The sequence below is a fragment of the Polyodon spathula genome, chromosome 13 (genome assembly GCF_017654505.1).
Source record: "Polyodon spathula isolate WHYD16114869_AA chromosome 13, ASM1765450v1, whole genome shotgun sequence".
NCBI classification, from domain to species: Eukaryota; Metazoa; Chordata; class Actinopteri; order Acipenseriformes; family Polyodontidae; genus Polyodon; species Polyodon spathula.
Window position 1 is genome coordinate 28,326,272 of NC_054546.1, and position 19,353 is coordinate 28,345,624.

The window sequence follows — 19,353 nt, forward strand, 5'->3', positions numbered from 1 at the left end:
TTTAGGGAGTCTCTCACATGCTTTTTGGCGAACACCAAACGTATTTGCTTAATTTTTTCTTTAAGCAATGGCTTTTTTCTGGCCACTCTTCCATAGCCCAGCTCTGTGGAGTGTATGGCTTAGAGTGGTCCTATGGACAGATACTCCAGTCTCCGCTGTGGAGCTTTGCAACTCCTTCAGGGTTATCTTTGGTCTCTTTGTTGCCTCTCTGATTAATGCCCTCCTTGCCTGGTCCGTGAGTTTTGGTGGGCGGCCCTCTCTTGCCAGGTTTGTTGTGGTGCCATATTCTTTCCATTTTTTAATAATGGCTTTAATGGTGCTCCGTGGGATGTTCAAAGTTTCTGATATTTTTTTTATAACCCAACCCTGATCTGTACTTCTCCACAACTTTGTTGGGGCCTTTCAGAACAGGTGTATATATACTGAGATCATGTGACACTTAGATTGCACACAGGTGGACTTTAACTAATTATGTGACTTCTGAAGGTAATTGGTTGCACCAGATCTTATTTAGAGGCTTAATAGCAAAGGGGGTGAATACATATGCACGCACCACTTTTCCGTTATTTCATTTCACTTGACCAATTTGGACTTTTGTGTATGTCCATTACATGAAATCCAAATAAAAATCCATTAATTCCAGATTGTAAGGCAACAAAATAGGAAAAATGCCAAGGGGGGTCAATACTTTCGCAAGCCACTGTACCTGTTCACCATAAAACCTTCAGGAAAGCCTTACTGATACAACTGGTGGGAGATATGCGCAACCTTAGCTCAAGAAAATGTGGTCATCCATCATCAACAGACAGAAGAAAGGCTAAATGGAAAGCCACATTTCATTTCCAAAAATGAATCAAAGAGCACCAAAGACTACAGTGACAGAAAGACAAAAGAGGGGAGGAGAGAGACTATGGTTCTGCAAAACATGCTCAAGGAAGCCAGGGTTATACCCAGGTGACTGTTTTGAAAGATACCATACCATGGACACATACAGATAATTTCTGTCACTAAATGTCTTTTTTGTTTGCAAACTTCGCCTGGTGTAAATAGTTACAACATTGATGAAAAATTGTTTAGTTAATTTTTTTGGATGTTGTGTGTAATTGATTTGTAAAAAGTTTTGTACCTGTCTGATTATTCTAAAGGTAATATAATCAAGCAAAAACTCAAATTGTGACATTACTTTTTTTTTTTCAGTGTCTGTCTGATTATTTATTCATTCATTCATTCTCTCTCTCTCTCTCTCTCTCTCTCTCTCTCTCTCTCTCTCTCTCTCTCTCTCTCTCTCTCTCTATATATATAAACATGTTTTTTGTTCAAAATGTTGGTACTGTTGTCTTTGTATAGGGTACCCTTCGGACTTGCAATGCTTCATTACTTTTAAGTAAATTAAGTCACTATTTCAATTTGAACAGCACGTGGTCTGAAATTTTATTTTGTTCACAAAAATTAATTGGACTGGACCAGCCTGACAGCCGCAGAATAAATGGACTGCAAAGGGTTAATAACCAACCTGCTTCCCTGTGTCAAAAAAGCACCATTAGCTTGAACATTTCAATGGGCTTGAGAGATTGTAAAGTTAACAGTGCATCTGCATTGCATTATCCAATGGGAATATTAATGGCAATATGTGCGTTATATTGTTTTAATAAATAGTACTGCATAAACTGATTGTTAGGATTGAGCTCTCCAAAGAAATCAGGTGCTGATAATCAGGTAAAGGTCATCAGTGTTGATTGGCCTGACCATTCCAAGTGATGAAACCACTGCTTGGATTTTGGTTGACTGGAGAAAAGCAATCCACACAAACCCAAGCAGATATTCAAACATCTTTTCCAGGGTTAGTAAGAATGCGAGCGACTGTCTGACCAGCCAAGCATAAACCATTCCATCTCTGCCACCCTCTCACCCAGTAGGTGGTTGTATTTCTTGACCAGCACTCCCAGTAAGTGGATCACTCCGTCTCGGGTCCCCTTGCTCTTCACCTGGTTGATAGCAGGGTTTTCCAGGAGCTTGTAGCAGCAGCAGGTCACACAACTGAGAAAGTAAGAGATATAGAGGGGGAATGGGACCCAGTATTGGACAGCTTCTATTATCAAAACTAACTAGGTGGGTGTTCAGATAAATCAAACTGTTCTGATAATTGAATTACGACAGGGACCCCCCCCCCAATCATGAAACCTCCTAAAAAGATATAATGTAACCCTTTACCTGCAAATATGCAACACATAATACTGCACTTTTCTGTTCTGTAAATACCAACAATAGACGGCTGATTAGCGCATTTCTTTCTTTTTTTTTTTTTTTTTTTTTTTTAGACAGGGCAGAAGAGCAGAGCACACAACAGGACAGGTTTCCAAGGGGTTGTTTGGAAAATCCAGGTGTTCACATAATCAATTTTACAGCAGACAGAAGGCAGTTTGAAAACTGGAGCCATTTTTGTTCTGGCTGAGAGCTGGCTTTGCATGACAGCTATACAGCATGTGAAGCCAAGATGGTGGGTGCTGGTATGGCAAGCACTCGACTGATTATCAAAAGTATTAGGCTTGCCACTAGAGTTTCACACACACAGATCAGAAACATCACAGAAAGACAGAGACAGCCACACACACACCCTCACATAGAGAATCACACAGAGACACAGGCTTGTAACTGAGCAGAAAGACAGCCACAAAAGCTCAAAAACAGACAAACACACAGCTTGACAGATGCACTGACCTGGTGAACTCTTCCTCCACCAGCGACATGTTCCAGAGACGCCTGATATCAAGCTGCAGTAGCTGGATGAAAGCCTGCAACACGCCCTCCCTCTCCGATTCCCAGTCAAATCCAGCGCTGCCCTTGGACTTCACCTTCTTACTGCCCTGAACAGAGAGGGAAAATACACAGGCCAGTCATGCTGCGATTAAATTACTTCACAAATCAGGAATGGAAGCAAGACTCCTATTGCATAGCAGTTTCATCCATTCCAGGTTTTACTACTAGTTTGACTATCCAGTGTGGAAGTGACAAGCTCAGGTGCTTCTTATTAAACTCCTAGCAAAACCAGGAACAGATTAAACTCCTAACTTTTGCTTAAGGAAGTTAGCAAACGTGCATGGGTTGTAGAACTTTGGTCAAAATAGCATGACTTCCTTCCACCCTTGGCAAAGGTATAAATAGCAAGAGTTGACAGATTTGATTGACCAAGACCACTCCCCTTTATCTCCATCCGTCTGTTGCACCCTACAAGATGAGCAAAATAACTGTTCGATTTTCACAAATGTTCTCCAAACTTATATCACAGACATCTTTTGGGTTGCTTCTGGTTATAAACCAATGAACTGTTAGTTTTATTTCACGTGCGTGCTGGGCTTCATGTTTGTCTCATTAAAACTCAATTTGGCACATTAACGGTATATTCAGATTTTTCTTGATATATGGAGGCACTTGTCTAGTAGCATCCACACCATGTACTGCTGCATGACTCAGTCACACACTCTACTGCACTGCTGTTCTTTTAGACCCACTTGGCTCTTCCTGGCGTTTCTATTCCTGCAGTCTGCTTCCGAGTATAGGGTTTGATTTGGTGGATCGACTGGCTTCGCAAACCACTTGCTCTAAATTAGTTTGGCTCTCCTGCACAAAAAGGGTGGCGACCACTGGTGTAGATGATCCCTTAGGGCCATCTTTCACCTAGCTCTCCTATAATACCAGGTACACATGGACTATGGTTTAGCATTCATTCAATTGAAGAACATCTAAAACACATGAGAAACATACTGAAAACACAAATCCATGAATAGGGTATTTGTTATCATTTTTTAAATTTTTATTAAAAGATAAATCTTTCCTTTAAAAAGCACAAATGCATTTACGCAACATCCATGATGCAGTCTGGAATTACTGCACTCTTGGAGTCTGAGGACTTACAAAAAAAAAAAAAAAAACACACACCACCACAAGTACGTTACACAAAACAAGCAGCTTGACACACCAATTTCTGTCATGAAGCCCCCACCTCAGTGGTTTACAGGCAAGCAGTGCTCAGACCTTGCTGGTGGCGGCGATGATGCCAGGCTTGTAGGCGTCATTCTCAAATGACTCTGCCAGCTTGCTGAGCAGGAAGCAGCTCATCTTCACAGCGTTGAGCAGGTCTCTGCGCTGAGCAGAGTCCAGAGAGGCATCATCCAGCTGGGCAGGGAGAGCGGAGGACAGGCGCGACACCGCTAGAGAGAGAGAAGTCAGAACAGAGCCTACAATATCAGCTTAAAAGATGGGCATCAGTAAAGAAATTAAATCTCAGGCTTTTTTTTATCCTATACAGAAAGATGCTTTTGGCTGAGGCACTTGAATACTGCATTGAACTAGAAACTTGGCTAAAGAGAACCCTGGCTTAAATATCAGCTTCCATACTTTGAGTGAATGACTCCGTGGGTAACAGATTATGTCAGCTTGTCTTTTTAGATATAGAACTATATAACTCAAAGATATTAAGTAACTACAGTATCTTGTGATGTTATTTATATATATTTTTTTAAATCAAATTCAAACTGGGCATAGATACACATTAGATTGATTTAATAGTCTGCTGTTTTGAGTGGCGTTCTCGTTCCTATACTTCCACATTGCAGCCTGCAGTTCTGCTAAACAAATAGTCTTTTTTTATATATAGGGATGAACTACTTACAACATTACAAGACCTAAAAAATAAATGTAACCGTCTCCGGTCATGCCATCAGATTACCAAAGATTAGTGCTCACGCCTCACTGGCAATTCAACATGGGGGTGCTGCTCTCTGGCTGTGCCCCCCTTGCCCCCTCTCTCGGCCCTCGTGTTCGCACCTCTCTAGAGTCAGGAAGCCCACTCCTCTGGACGCCTGCGTGTTTGGGAAGAGGGGTGCAAGATCCTGTTGGCTTGCCCTTACAGCTGAGGAGCAAGACTGCGCCCCGTCAGCCAAGATTACGAGCCAGGGTCATCAGGGGGGTTCAGCTAGCCAGAGAACATACACCCTAGCCAATGAGAGCTCACCGTTGCCATTGCATCATCACGTGGCATCAGATACAGCTAAAATATATAAAATTTGGCACATTTTGCAGCTACTATACCAAAGCTTGAAGAATATTCTGAAATTCAGGGTAGTCAAAGTTTAATACCCCAAATCCTCATTGAAAAAGCATTAATACAAAACAGGTTGCACCACAGGGATGGAAATAAGACTCCTAGCAGTTTCACCCATTCCAGATTGAAATAGCTAGTTTAACATAGAGGTTAGGACCATATTAGAATCGCATTCATTCGATATTGACTGTTGGAGTGTCAGCGGCATTCTCACTCCCCACATTTCAACGTCCACTGCATCGGCGGCCATTACGAAATCAGAGCACAAAGAGATAATCTCACGTGTTTTAAACAATGTTGTAGTTTTCATCAGAGACAGACAAAGGCATGGACTCAACAAATACAGTAAAGATACACAGTACTGTTTGCTTTGCTCAGAGTTAATGGTAGTATTATTATGTACCACAATAAAAATGCTTAGTCTAGTCTTGGATTCACGTACTTAAAATGTATTTCAGAAAAAAACACACACCAGGAACACCAGCTACAAGCATTTCACAGGATTCCGATATTGGTTTCTATATGGCTGCCGTGTGATAGAAGCAGGGGTCAAATTACAGGTCACAGGGATGGAAAGAAGACTCCCATTGCAAGGCAGTTTGATTCATTCCTGGAAGTCTACTGCAAGTTACTGTAAGTTACTGTTGAACTCATTATAAAGGGATTAGCTTAAACTTGACTCTTGACTTCACAACGGGGTCTCTAAAGTTTGAATCGCAGACCATTTTTATTTTAGTTCTCAGCTACTAAAACAAACATTCAACCATGTCACTGAATGGTTAAGCTTAAAGATAAAAAAGCCTAAGATGTCAACCCTTGGATTCAGGTGATTACCTTGCACCAGTAGCTCCAAGGTCTCCTCTTTCAAAGCAGCCTCTGCAGACTGGAAATGGCTAGAAAGAGAAACAGACAGATTTGTAAGACACTTGCAAAAAAGGTTCAATTAGGGCTGGAACTGTACTTAAAGTGTGAGTTTAACTGAAACTACCTTTAATAGGAACAAACCATGAACTCACAAGGATCAAAATAAGACTCCTACTGCATAGCAGCTTCACCCATGCAAGATTTTAATATGAGCTGGATTAGCCACAGTGTACAGGTAACGAGTCTTGCTGTTTTTCTATCCTTGAACTTCAAAGCATCCCGCAGATAACTTATTGCTTTTAAATAAAGTCTATCAAGCAGACACGATTCCCTCAGATTTCCAGAATAGTGAGCTCACTCTAGACTGGTGTGCTGAGATTGGGCAGTGTCATCGCGACCCCCCCCCCACCCCCAGCTCTCTCCTCTGTCAGCACCGCCTGTGGTCAGACTGTTGATATTTCACACAGCTGACTTCTAGTGGGAGCTGTTCACTGTCGGCCCGCCCTTACAGCAAACGAGCCACACTGCGCAGCGTCTGCCAAGATTACAGGCCTGTTAAGAGAGGGTCACATGACAGCTGCCCATACACAGAGCCAATCAAGTCGCATTCGCCTTGGAATCATCACTGGGCATCGCTAAGACACAAATAGGTTACTAGGGATATAACGATACACTCATGTCTCTGTACACATCGCGATACATGCAATGGTCCGGGTGGGCTACTTTTATGATGCATACTACAATCAAATAATTTAATGGACTATTTTGTTACAAGACAATAAAGAGTTACGGAGGGTATGTATACATACCAGCTATTAAAAAAAAAAAAAAAAAAAAACGAACAAAAAAAAAACACGCCAAGAACCACTTGGTGACCTACAATGAGTCACGTTCTCTTTTTGGTCTTGTATCAAGATATCCTGTATAGGATGTAAAGAAAGTACCACGATTCATTGTTACATCCCTACAGAGAGGAATGAATCTGCATGTCCAAGACTGTAAAACTCATAACTTTCACTAAACGTTTGACTGAAAACATCCTGTTTTACAGAAATCTTTCTTTGATTTTAACCTTTATTTTTATTTTATTTTTAAATTGCATCCTGATGGAGTCTACCTAAAATGGGAAACACTAGTGCTAAATATAGAAATACTAAAAGAAATGCAACAGCTTTCAATGACACATTTAGACTGCAGATCTAGTCAAACTTTTGCTGTTGAATGTCAGTTTAGTAAATCTAAAATTTAAAAGGTCTATAAAAATACTAAAATCTAGTTCTACTATAGCAGGATAATATTAATGGGAAACGACCGAGTACACTGAAGATTTACATGTTTAATATATTAACACATACATTTACAGCCTTAGGAATCCAAGAAATTTCCTTCATAACTAAAAAGCCTTATAAAACATAGAATAGGAAATAAGACTCCTATTGCACAGCAGTTTCAATCATTCCAAGTTTTATTACACGCTTGATTAGCCCCAGTGTATAGGCAATAAGCTCAGTTGTCTATGCAATGAGAATCTTATTTCCAGCTCTGAAATCTGTGTTTCTGCAGTACTCACTATAAGACGCTGTACGGTGTATCGAAGTGTTCCAGGATGCATAGCGGTCCTTTACTGCGCAGGGCAGTGCGGAAGCCTAAACGAAAGAAGAGATTACTTATCTTTGCAATTCTATAACTGCACAACATGGGAAAGTGAATCTGGCTGGTTTATAACGTGGCTTACAGAGTAAACCTTAAATCACAGGGAGATCAGTCAAGCAAACAGAACATCTGAGCAAATGCCTAAGTCAGACAGTGGAATGAACAACAAGCATCTCCACTGCTGTCCACTTAGGCAAGAAATGGATCAAACTCATGAAGGCATTAGCCAAAAGTTTTGTCTACTCCTAGTTTTACATGTGCAGTGACGAGTATTTGAAGTTAGGGATAAATTACCTATACAGCATTGCAACTTTATATCAGATGAATTTTAAAATGTAACTGTCTCTGGTCATGCCATCAGATTACCAAAGATTAGTGCTCATGCCTCATTGGAGGTTCAACATGGGGAGGTGCTGCTCTCTGGCAGTGCCCTCCTTGCCCCCTCTCTCGGCCCTCGTGTTCGCACCTCCCTCCAGTCAGAAGGTCCACTCCTCTGGACCCCTGTGAGTTTGGGAAAAGGGGTGCAAGTTCCTGTCGGCTCGCCCTTACAGCTGAGGAGCAAGACTGCGCCCCGTCAGCCAAGATTACCAGCCAGGGTCATCAGAGGGGTCAGCTTGCCAGAGAACACACACCCCAGCCAATGAGAGCTCACCGTTGCCATTGCATCATCATGTGGCATCAGATACAGCTAAAATATATAAAATCTAGCACATTTTGCAGCTACTATACACCAGCTTAAATATTCTAAAATTCAGGGCAGTCAAAGTTTAATACCCCAAATCCTTATTGAATTTTTTTTAATACAAGACAGGTTGCACCACAGGGATGGAAATAAGACTCCTAACAGTTTTACCCATTCCAGAATTGAAATAGCTAGTTTAACATTGAGGTTAGGACCAGAGAAGAATCGCATTTAGGAAAATTTATTTTTCAACATTCGATATTGACGATAGTGCCACGGCAATTTCACCCCCCACATTTCAACGTCCACTGCATCAGCGGCCATTACGAAATCAGAGCACAAAGAAATCGTTTCACGGGTTTTAAACAATGTTGTAGTTTTACATTGACCTGTATTTCTGCACCTCTGGCTAAAGTTTACTCACCAGAGATTTGAGAGCCGAGCTGCCGCACAGACAACACGTCCTGCACTACGTACTGATTGATCCCTCCGCTCTTCACCAAGTCTCGCACAGACAGCGGGATGTTAAAATCAAAAGACATTTTCTACCTAAAAAAAAAACGTAATTATGGAAAATATCCACAGAGACAACAAGAAACACACATACACACACTCAGTACAATTTGCATTAATATGAAATACTTCCAAAAACAAATAATTTAATTAAAAAAAAAAAAAAAAAACACACACAGATTTTATATAACCATTAACCAAACCAAAACGAATACAAACGTTGATTAAATTCGTAAGGGGTATTTAAAAAGTTTGAATACGAGAGACGTACTATTGCGGAATTTGGTTTTGTAGCAAATTAATTTCCATTGATTTAAAAAAAAAATGGTTAAAAACAATTACAAAAACACACTCAACGTTTCTTTCTCTTCGGCTACGTTCTTTTCAACCCCTGTTTATTGTTTTTGTATTTTAAAAATACATTTACCGATATTTCCCTCCCATCCAATCCCTCACCTTCCGTTACTCCGCCGATAATTTTGAATTCAACGCGCGCCAACAACTTCTTGGCGGCGCATATGAAAGACGTCATCAAGCGCCTCTTTCACCACAATAAAGAAATAGGGCGTATCCACTGGAGCCATGTCCGATTGAAAGCGAGGCTCGCCTCTAACTACAAGAAAAATCGCAGTTAGCATCATGAATTAACCATAATAACTATAATCAGAAATACCTAAAATATTATAGACATAGATGGAAATGTTACATTTTTCACATGGAATTTAAATCGGTTTTTGTGAATAACTATAATGCAACACAGGTTTTATGAAATAGCTCGGTAAAATATCTGAAGGATTAAAAACAAAAAAGTTGAATCGTTGCAACATAAATAACAAAATATCATGAAACAACAAACGACAACATGGTATACAAAAAAAAAAAAAAAAAAAAAAAAAAAAAAAAACACCAATCGCTTTTCATTGCACATTTACAACAAATACAGTAACTTACCAAAACCGATTTTTTTGAGACAAGTCATGTGTCCCGAATTAGTAACAGTACCCCCTGCTTTATTTATTGTATGAGGACTGAAAAGGGGCGTGGTTTGTCTGTAAACACAAAGAGCTTCTGAGTGGGGCGTGTTGTGATGTTAGCCCCGCCTTTCTCATTGGATATTCTGTTCAGTAACACCCCTTCCTGCTTCGGAAGAGTGGGAGGCTTTGTTTGTGATTGCAAGATGGCGGCTGGGATGTATCTGGAACACTATTTGGACAGTAAGTGCAATAAAAAATAAATAAATAAAATAAAAAAAAAAAAAAAATACAAATAAATAAACTATTATTGGAAGAGAAAAAAAAAAAAATTGCTAACCCCGACCCCACAACACATCTTAATTCTTCCTGGGGTATTGCAAAATTAAGTATTATATTATTATTTTTTTTTAATAACGTAGGTAAATAAAGGAATTTCAGGCATTTTTAATGTGTATGTTATACTGACGGAACTGGCGGTAATTAATTATGTATTTGAATCATTACAACTAAACCGAGTTTTGGTGACGTTTTTTTTTTTTTTTTTTTTTTTTTTTTGGAGACGGGAAAAACGACCAATTGATGTAAACAAAATCAAACGCAGTATTGATTCAACTATTAGTATATTTTGCAGCATAACTATGTATTATTGTGTACCTGTGAGTCGTGCAGGGCAGTGTTGTGTAACACAGTTAATAGTGCACATAGTATTGCTACCAGTTAGCGAAGCATGTTATATGCGAACGTGTTTAATATAATGCCGGAGTCAAAGCGATGCTTGCACGCTAAATAAGATTGTTTAACAAGGCTAAGTTGTCTGCGAAAGATACTCACACCGTCAAAGCTTTCAGTGGTGTATGCTGCGATCAGAATTGCCTACTGAATGAACGGTGGCTTTTTACACGTTCCAGTTTGTTTACATTTTTACCCTCATCTGTAACCCGGGCGTGACGTTGTGGTGAGCGAGGTTATTTTCTGATTACAAATGTGTTCCAGAGTTTAAAGCAGGCTGTTTATGTCACGTCCCCATTGGAACCTCAAAATGTCAATGAAAAATCATTCGAAACGTTTAAAGCACAGCGGGTTCGATTCAATACGTTAATATTAGCTTTTTACCTGGACACTTTTAAACTACTGTAAGTACTGACTGACCAGGATCATGTAAATTGTATTGTCATGTTTTGTATGCTTTTATTTAGAATTACAGTTTTTCTGACTCAAGTGTTTTTGTCCAGTTTTGAATAATTTGTTTCATTTTGCCATTGATTTTATAATGTTATTTCTTGTTGCCTTCTGCATAAAAATAAGATCAATACCTCAAAGGTTAAATACATTTGTTCGATTTATCGACTTGTAATCTGTTTGCGGTGGCTCCCTCTAATCAGGTTGAGAGTACACTTTCTCATGCACTCTTTATATGACAGACAGACTGACACGGTAAAGAGTGGGAGAATGAAATCCACCCTCAACTTGATTAGGAGCCAACGGACACTTAGAAACTTTACAGTTAACACGTCTAGTCTTGTGTGTAGTGGTGAGTTTAACATTGCAGGATTACAATATGTAACACAATTTTTGTTCCTGGGTACAAAAATTTACAGTCTAATCGTAAATCTTGTAAAATTACTCTTTTCTAAATCTTTTGTAGTCATTTTTGTATTACTTTAGTATAAATACATGTTAATTTGGATTCATATGTTGTTTTTTTCTGACATTAAGTCAACGAAAAGACACATTTGCCCGTTTTCCCATTGGAAATAGTGATATTTTGAAATATCACTGTCCTGGTCAGAAAAGCGAAGTTTGTGGGGAATAATAGCCATTTTCTATACTTTTGAGGCATAAGCAATTAGGAAATAACACTTACTAACCAGGAACAAAAAAAAATAATAATAATTGTTACACTGTGTTATTATACCAGTACATGCAGCATTAGGGTGTTCATGGGCAGTACCAACAGCACACTCTGTTGACAAAACGGAGGAAAGAAAAACTAAACGCTGGCATGTGTGCTTGCAGGTATCGAGAATCTGCCATTTGAGCTGCAGAGGAACTTCCAGCTAATGAGAGATCTGGACCAGAGAACAGAAGGTAAGGAAAATCCATTCCTAATACTGTGAATGTTGTTTCAGTTTCAAAATGAGAGCTAGCATCACTAATATGATGAAGACCAGGACGTATGGGTGGAAATAGGACTCCCATTGCATAACAGTTTGATCCATTCCTTGTGTTACTAGGAGTTTAGTAAGACACATCTGAGCTTGTTTCATACGCTGGGGCTAAGCAAGCTCGTATTTAAATCTGGAATGGGTGAAACTGCCATCTTATTTACATCCCTGAGTAGGTATAGAATAGTGTAGAATAAGAATTAGCAATGAAATGTTTAATGTTCTCTAAATACACCTCCACACATTAGCCTCATAATCTGATATATATATATATAACATGGTATATACTATTGATATCAAGTTTCATGACAGTCAGATAAGCAGGTCTCTAGATAAATATGTGGAGTGTGACCCGCATACTTACAATCTCCTCCAGTGTACCCCCTCACAGGGCGTTTCATCACCAGTTGGGGGGCAATAAGGTGTAGGCATTACACTTCCATTGCATTGCAGTTTGATCCATTCCTGCTTTTACTATGAGTTTTATAACACACACCAAAGAGTGTTACCTGTACACACTGGGGCTAATCAAGCTCCTTAGTAAAACCTTTGATGGGTGAAACTGCTATTCAAAAGGAGTCTTATGTCCATCCCTGTAGAATGCTGTTGTTTCCTTTGCATCTTTTTGATCCAGTCCATTATAAATGCTGTTATGTGAATGAATATGAACATGGGTGTTTTAGCCACTTAATACATTTCAAGCCTTATATTTGCTCTTCTTCTAATTTATAATGTGATCTGAGTGCAGGTTTGTGCGCCTCTGCATTAGTGCTGATTATTTGAGCTCTCAACAGAAATCAGGTGGTGACAATCGGGTGAGGCTGATTTACAATTCATATTAAAACATGTGAAGAAGCAGCTACTTTTCTCAGACTGTGGAGAACAGTGATCCACACAAACCCAAGCAGCTGTTTCTTCACTTGTTTTCATGTGAATTGGGAAATCAGCCCGATCAACAGCAGTGACCTTTGCCTACGAAGAGCTCGATCCGACCCAGCTCTGCTCTGGGCTGCTGGAATGGCTGTGGGTTGGAGTCTGTGTTGTTCTCTGAAGGATCCATGCCCCCTGCAGATATGAAGGGCGAGATCGATGGGCTGGCCACGGAGTACACAGCGAATGCGCGCACGCTGTCCTCCGAGCAGAAGCTCTCCCTGCTGCGGCAGATCCAGGAGTCCTACACCAAGTGCAAGGAGTTTGGAGACGACAAGGTGCAGCTCGCCATGCAGACCTACGAGATGGTGAGAGGAACCAGAAAGCAGGACAGCACCACAGGGATAGCAGTGAGACTCCCAGTGCACAGCAGTGTGATCCATTCCTGGTTTTACTAGTAAACACACCTGAGCTTGTTAACTATACACACTGTGGATACTCAAGCTCGTAGTGAAACCTGGAATGGGTGAAGCTGCTGTGCAATAGGAGTCTTATTTCCATCCCAGTATTCAGCAGTCACACCTGTTTTTTCTGTGTCTGCTTACTCTGTTCAAAATAAGTAATTTTCCAATGTCCAGTTTAATTCTCTCTGTCTCTGTGTTTGTGACTGTCTGTGTCTGCCTGTCCGTCAGGTTGATAAGCACATTCGGCGGCTGGACACGGACCTGGCTCGGTTCGAAGCCGATCTGAAGGAGAAGCAGATCGAATCCACGGACTACGACTCCTCATCCAGCAAGGGCAAGAAGAGTGAGAGAGAGAGACAGACAGACAGACAGATAGACAGACAGACTACGACTCCTCATCCAGCAAGGGCAAGAAGAGAGAGCTATATACACACACACACACACACACACACTCTATGACTCCTCATCCAGCAAGGGCAAGAAGAGTAAGAGAGAGAGAGAGAGAGAGAGAAACACACAAATACTGCATTCTTTTCCATTAGCCAACTTGATTTCATTTTAATTCAGATTTAGAGTCACACGGGCCCTATGTATAAGTAATCAACACGGCCATCTAAATTCATGAATACTAAACTATATTTAAATTGAAAACAATCCAGAACAAGAAACTACCCTTTAGATTACTGCTGACTTAAAGCTCAATTAATTGGGGCCTTTTTCTGACCATGATCACCAGACATTATCACCCCACTGACACCCACTGCACACATTCACACCATCCCACATTCACAGAGTTCGACGATCAGACAAAGCAAACACAGAGCGATGTCTCAGGACTGCTGTCTCAAGATTGTCTGACACCTGAATTGGGGGCATATTTAAAAACAAAAATGTTTGTTTATTTATTTATAATATACGGATAAGTACTATAATTCCGTTTCAGCCCATATGAAAAAAAGTCATGATTACATAATGTTAAGACACTATTTTTGACTTTCCCAACTATTTTTCTTGGAGTTCTCTGTACGTCTTTTAAAAACGTCGACCCGTTTTGAAACCCCCACACTAGAAGCCAGAGAGTCATTCATTGGAGACCAAGAAAACAAAAACACAACAAAGAAAACTGCTTTCGACATAATCCTTGAAAGTCACTGGATCCTTATGTTAGAGAAAATAACAACTGGGGCTGAAGTGAATTGTGGTGAATTCAGTGCTTCTCGCTCATGGTTTATGGTGTCACCAGAACTCCTTGATGCAGTTATAACCTTTCTATTGTTATAGCCTGTCTACTGTTTTATATATTTATACAAAGCAATTTGGTTTCAAGCATTTAGCTTGACTGAAACACTCAAAAGTAGGTGCAAAGATTGAAGAAACATGCATAAAAAAAAAAAAAAAAAAACTGAAGACATTTTGGCTTCAGTGTAGCATTAGAATCCAGTTGTTTGTTGCATGAAGCACCTTTGATATTAAATTTAACGCTAAAGGATGTGTTTTCCCTGATCTGGGGTATCGACTGTAGTGGGTTTGATTGCTTTCTGGTCTGCCCATAAACTCAAGCAATGGGAAAGTGAAAGAGGTAATGTTTTATTGTGAAGTGGTAGGTGATGTGAAGGATTGCTTTAACGGCCTGTGTGTTTCTTTGTTTCTTATCTCACTGTGTCTCAGCAGGAAAGAAAGCCTCTGAGCTGCAGCACGTCAAATACAGCTCTGAGGTGGTGATGTCAGCGACACCAGGTTAGTGCAGCTTCAACACGACACAGAAACACATCTAACACAAGGAGAAAATGTCACCCAGAAACACATCTAACACACAGAGAAAATATCAGACACACTAACACACACACACACACACAAACTAACACAGATATGTACACCCACCCAAACAAACACTCCCTCACACATTCATGCAGCACTCGCACATTCTAATACAGACACGCGCACACACGCAGACATTCTATTACACTCACATAGACATGCACACTCACACACACACAAAAACATACATACAAACTAACAAACCAAACACTCAGCAAACACAAACTAACGCACACACACTATTACAAACACACACTGAGTCACACATTGAGTGAGGACACTGCATTCTCCCATTAAATGATAACACTTCTCTCTCCTTCTCAGCAGAGGTCAGGGGTCAGAAAGATAAGAAGGTTGCCCGCACCAGGTCAAAGGTGAAGAATTCGGACGATGACAGCAGTCCTAAGAATGGACAGAAAAAACTAAAACTGGTGCACTCGTGAGTACAGAGCTCTTCTTACAAAACAGCTAGAGTGGAGATGCAGCCCTTAAAGAAGTTTTGACCATCTTTCAGATCCATTCTCTGATCTCATATTGGCTGTATTAACATGATCAACCCCACTTTTTAAAGGAATGCTTAGTAACAGTTTATTATCAATTTCCTCATGTCTCTTTAGCTTTACTAGCCAAGGACAGCTTTGCTAAGTCATGCCAGTGTAAAATCCATGTACTACCTCTTATCACGAGCAGGAGATTCATTTAAGCAGCAAGGCTTATTTAAAATCCATTTCAGGAATGGAAATAAGATTGCATCGCAAGTTCACCCATTCCAGGCTTTACTAGAAGTTTGATTTGCCCCAGTGTGTCTGCAACAAGCTCAACAGAGTCTTATTAAACTGATAGTATTATAATTATTATTTATTTATTTGGCAGACGCCTTTATCCAAGGTGACTTTCAGGTGTTACAGTGCAGTACAGGGTTACAATGCAAGCTGGTTAGTTAAATATATTTGAGATTACAGTAAGTGCAATAATACTACTGTAATATGAACTAGGGTTGAAACATGTTAAATTTACAATGACAAAATAGTACAAGGATTAGCTGTGGATCCAGCAACGTGATACTTAGGTCAGGCAAGTCCAGTGTAAAATCATTAATGGCTCATACTGCTCTGCAATGCAAGTCTCATTTCCATCCCTGTATTATAAGGGTATCAACTTTGTTATAAACCTGACCAAGCCCTTCATTTGTCTCCTCCCCCAGGACGGAGTATAGTGCCCCCGCTGTTACCTTTGGGAACGTGCACCCCTCTGATGTGCTGGACATGCCTGTGGACCCCAATGAACCCACATACTGTCTGTGTCATCAGGTCTCATACGGGGAGATGATCGGCTGTGACAATCCTGACGTGAGTGTCGGGGTCAGGGGGAGAGAGGGGGTACAGGAGGGGAGAGGGTTACAGCGGGGGAGAGGTACAGGGTGGTGGGGCATGTGAAAATACTGATATTGTAATTAAAGTATGGGAGTAAGAGGACACCGGAAATGGAAGAGAGAAGGAGGGAGAGAGGGAACCAGTCCTATCCTGATGTCTTGTTATTGGTGTCTGTCTTGTGAATTTGCAGTGCTCTATCGAGTGGTTTCATTTCGCCTGCGTTGGACTCACGACTAAACCGCGAGGAAAGTGGTGAGTAGATACTCACTGTTGGTATTACTGCACAGGACCTAGCAAAGGTCATTAGGACATTACACCAGGGTGGGAATAAGACTCCTATTGCATACAGTTTCACCCATTCCAGGTTTTACTTAGAGCTTGATTAGCAACGGGGTATAGGTAACAAGCTCAGCTGTGGCTTACTAAACTTATAGTAAAACCAGCAATGGATCAAACTGTTTTTGCAATAGAAGTCTTATTTCCATCCTTGTATACATTAAAGCAAATCTAACAGTAAGCTTTAATTGCTACCTGCAGCAGACACAAAGTTATTCTGAATGGAGCAGTACCATTCACTTTCACTGGGACCTAATATGGCCATATATATCAATGTTATTATCATTGAATGTGTTTTTATAACTATATCATTATACAAATAAAAATATATAAATTACAATAAAAGCAGGAATATACCAAGAACAATAAATTATATGAACTGAACCAAGCTAAAATCTTCTTTCTTTCTTTCTTTGTTCCTTTTTCTTGCAGGTACTGCCCTCGATGCTCACAAGACAGAAAGAAGAAGTGAACAGTTTGAGAAACAGTCAGTCCGCACCCTGAAAACAAATATTTGTTTTGTTATTTTGTTTTTGAGGCGGGTGTCCCCTGTAATGCATTGGAATCGAAACTCAACCACATTGCAACGGAAAACTAGTTCAAAAGAGCAATAATATAGTGTAGTGCTGATTCAAACTGTAGACTTAGTAGCACCAAACTAGACTAGGCTGCACTAGAATTACATTGAAACTGCAGTTTGAGATCACTAGACTAGATTGGAATGGAATAACATTGAAACTGTGGTTTAAGATGATTAGACTATTGGAATTACATTGAAAATGCAGTTTGAGATCACTAGACTAGACTACTGGAATTACATTGAAACTGCAGTTTGAAATTACTAGACTAGCTTGCACTAGTCACTGCATTGGAACTGCAGTTTGAGATTACTGTAGCTCCTTTTAGACCAGTTTTCCTCTATTAATTTGAACTGCGTTTGTCTTGATATTTCATAGTAAAACCCTGACAGCATTAATCTAAAAACCTGACTCAGCATTTTCCATGATAGCTAACATTTAACTTTCTGCGTAAAACTTCCAAGGCTGTTTTTCCTGTGAGCTGGATAGTGTCTAATAGGTTTTAGCAATTGCCAAATCATGAGATATAAAATGTGTTTTGTTTATGAAATAGCCCCCTAAAATACAACTTGCCTCTCACTTCCACCTGCTCACTATCTTGGTGTCAATGCATTTTTTAGTAAATTTTTTTTTTTTTTTTTTTTTTTAATTTTTTAAACATTTCAAATGGGGCACTGTACTAGTTTTAATGAGAACTCCCAGTTCGCATCACACCTCTTTGTACTTTTCTTACTTTATTTTCCTTTGTGTGAAAGGAAACACACCCCTCACAGCGGTGGGTCAGTAACGCCGGATCAGCTGTTTCCTCGACAAAGACTGACATGCTTTGAAACTGGGGACCCTAAGATTCTACTATAGTATTTCTGGTAATATATATATATATAATGTTTATACTACACACAACCACACCCAACACAACCACAACCATGATTTTAGCTAATACGCCTATTATAGGCCATATAATATGTATGATCAGTACAGTAATACAAAAAATAAGATTCAAATGAAAAGACCAATGGAAATTGTTTATTTAGTGTTACAGGCTTAAAAATGTTCTTAAGTTGTCATTTTTTCTAAGAAGTGCTAACGTGAGCCGCAGTACCTATTGCAACTGAACAGGTGGGCCTCAGGTAAAACATTTTTAAAAAAATTAAAAAAGTGTTGCCCTGTCTTGGACCATCTGAAAGCAAGGCATGCAAACTGATAACTTTGTTCAACCTATTTTTTGTTTCTACAATTGAAAATGTAATTTTGCTGTAATGTGTTTCTTTAAAAACTGCATTACTGAGACCCACAGTTACTGGAGGGTCACGCAGGACAGGAAACATTGTTTCATCAGCGAGAGAGCCTTTTATAAACCCAGCTTTTTCTTATTTGTTTCCCCAGTTGAATGGAATTGAATTAAATGAGTCGGGGGTGTGGAACTCATGAAATTCTCTTCTAAACAGTTAAATAAACGGGTATTATCTCTAGGGTGTAATAAAACCCTAATGATGTTATACATGTGAAGGGCCTTCACATATAAAATGAAAGCGAGTTTTGTATAAAGCATAATAAGATCAAATGACCATTTAACGGTTAACTAATGTTAAAAAAAAAAAAAAAAAAAAAGGGGGGGTAAACAAGACGGGGAGATTATGTATACACAGCCGCTGTACAGCACACTCATTCTCCATTCAAGAGCAACTTGCTGAACTGAAATGTGCTGTGTTGTGCAGCTGGTCTTACAATACATGCAATATCTCTATTACAGTATGATGTATCATGTACAGAAAGTATCATGGTGTATCTGTAAGTGATGAAGTCATTCACTTCAAGCATTGGTTTGCAGGGTATCTTTTTGATAGTCCTTCATAAATTAAATTTACAAACCAAAGCAGCCTTCAGTTCCGTTAAATCCTGGTTGGAGTATTTGGAAACCTGTGTAATGTCCTACTGAAAGACAAGTTGAGTGCCTTTCAC

The 19,353-nt window shown here is 39.8% G+C and overlaps 2 protein-coding genes and 3 non-coding genes across 12 annotated transcripts in view; 1 reads left to right on the top strand and 4 right to left on the bottom strand.

Moving 5' to 3' along the window:
- The window catches only part of ncapd2 (non-SMC condensin I complex, subunit D2), a 32,131-nt gene extending 22,281 nt beyond the window's left edge, over positions 1-9,850 (bottom strand). For 2 of the 3 annotated variants that reach the window (XM_041268145.1, XM_041268143.1), the window contains exons 1-8: positions 9,765-9,850; positions 9,270-9,426; positions 8,725-8,849; positions 7,536-7,611; positions 5,936-5,994; positions 4,033-4,208; positions 2,719-2,864; positions 1,910-2,037 (exon numbers count right to left, since the gene is read on the bottom strand). In XM_041268145.1, the coding sequence (XP_041124079.1) occupies positions 1,910-2,037; positions 2,719-2,864; positions 4,033-4,208; positions 5,936-5,994; positions 7,536-7,611; positions 8,725-8,842 (703 nt within the window). In that variant the 5' untranslated portion in view covers positions 8,843-8,849; positions 9,270-9,426; positions 9,765-9,850. Of the gene's footprint in view, positions 1-1,909; positions 2,038-2,718; positions 2,865-4,032; positions 4,209-5,935; positions 5,995-7,535; positions 7,612-8,724; positions 8,850-9,240; positions 9,427-9,764 lie in introns of all 3 variants that reach the window. The other variant, XM_041268144.1, reaches the window with a different exon arrangement.
- LOC121326329 lies at positions 4,713-5,036 on the bottom strand. Its single transcript, XR_005951461.1, has one exon. It is a non-coding gene; the product is annotated as a small nucleolar RNA U85 (small nucleolar RNA).
- LOC121326331 lies at positions 6,293-6,596 on the bottom strand. Its single transcript, XR_005951463.1, has one exon. It is a non-coding gene; the product is annotated as a small nucleolar RNA U85 (small nucleolar RNA).
- Positions 7,971-8,295, bottom strand: LOC121326330. Its single transcript, XR_005951462.1, has one exon. It is a non-coding gene; the product is annotated as a small nucleolar RNA U85 (small nucleolar RNA).
- LOC121325531 (inhibitor of growth protein 4-like) lies at positions 9,845-18,139 on the top strand. Of its 6 annotated transcripts, none has more exons than XM_041268146.1 (9): positions 9,845-10,027; positions 11,804-11,875; positions 13,024-13,190; positions 13,515-13,629; positions 14,955-15,023; positions 15,429-15,543; positions 16,309-16,453; positions 16,668-16,729; positions 17,246-18,139. In XM_041268146.1, the coding sequence occupies exons 1-9, from the start codon at positions 9,901-9,903 to the stop codon at positions 17,283-17,285; spliced, it is 912 nt and encodes a 303-aa protein (XP_041124080.1). In that variant the 5' UTR covers positions 9,845-9,900; the 3' UTR covers positions 17,286-18,139. The 6 variants fall into 6 exon arrangements, with proteins under 6 accessions (XP_041124080.1, XP_041124084.1, XP_041124081.1 ...); XM_041268150.1 differs by having other exon boundaries at positions 9,846-10,027; positions 13,515-13,620; positions 14,958-15,023; XM_041268147.1 differs by having other exon boundaries at positions 9,847-10,027; positions 14,958-15,023.
- The last annotated feature ends 1,214 nt before the right edge of the window (positions 18,140-19,353 follow it).

Bases quoted from the DNA above. Each gene is read 5' to 3' on its own strand.
- LOC121325531 (XM_041268146.1), top strand. From the start codon at position 9,901: ATGTTAGCCCCGCCTTTCTCATTGGATATTCTGTTCAGTAACACCCCT. The intron at 11,876-13,023 runs GTAAGGAAAATC...TGCCCCCTGCAG, and splicing joins TCTGGACCAGAGAACAGAAG to ATATGAAGGGCGAGATCGAT. The intron at 13,630-14,954 runs GTGAGAGAGAGA...ACTGTGTCTCAG, and splicing joins ATCCAGCAAGGGCAAGAAGA to CAGGAAAGAAAGCCTCTGAG.